This window comes from Trachymyrmex septentrionalis, unplaced genomic scaffold (assembly GCF_001594115.1).
Source record: "Trachymyrmex septentrionalis isolate Tsep2-gDNA-1 unplaced genomic scaffold, Tsep1.0 scaffold342, whole genome shotgun sequence".
Classification (NCBI taxonomy): domain Eukaryota; kingdom Metazoa; phylum Arthropoda; class Insecta; order Hymenoptera; family Formicidae; genus Trachymyrmex; species Trachymyrmex septentrionalis.
In genome coordinates, this window is record NW_017305506.1 from 53,402 (window position 1) to 53,992 (window position 591).

Genomic DNA, 591 nt, shown 5'->3' on the forward strand with positions numbered 1-591 from the left:
TTTATATTATTATTTATTATTATTTTATTATATTAAATATACAAAAATTTATTTTATATCTATAATTAATAATGTACATGTAATAGTATAATTATTCATATATAAACAATTATATTAACTCAGATGGGATCATTCTGAAAACTGGCTTTTACCGAATCAAAAACAAGAGTTTATAAAATCGAGAGAAAGGTACGTCAACATTTCACTTAATGACGAGGACTATGAATATATGAGCGGTCATGTAATTGATGGGAGAAATTTACTACCCGCGACAAGTTATTTAGGACTCGTTTGGAAAACAATTGGCTTGATAAAAGGGTTAATGTACACAACAATACCGATAGTTTTCCGAGATGTAAAATTTATCCGTGCTATTTATTTGTCGAAAAATGATACTGTGGAACTATATATTGCAATACAAACAGGTATTTAGATCAGTTATATTTTAAATGGATTTTCCTTGAAATTTCCATAGCAGTATTTGCAGGTTCATTGTACCTTAAATTATTGTTTAAACATTTATTATAATATTCTTTATGAGGAAGTTGAAAAAATAATCTGAGTCCGATGAATTAGCGAATACAGATTACG

At 26.9% G+C, this 591-nt stretch overlaps 1 protein-coding gene across 1 annotated transcript in view; it reads left to right on the plus strand.

Annotated features, from left to right (window-relative positions):
- Window positions 1-591, plus strand: part of LOC108750246 (fatty acid synthase-like) — a 15,318-nt gene that overhangs the window by 8,183 nt on the left and 6,544 nt on the right. The window contains exons 10-11 of the mRNA XM_018489588.1: window positions 124-425; window positions 476-483. Coding sequence (XP_018345090.1) covers window positions 124-425; window positions 476-483 — 310 coding nt within the window. The remainder of the gene's footprint in view (window positions 1-123; window positions 426-475; window positions 484-591) is intronic.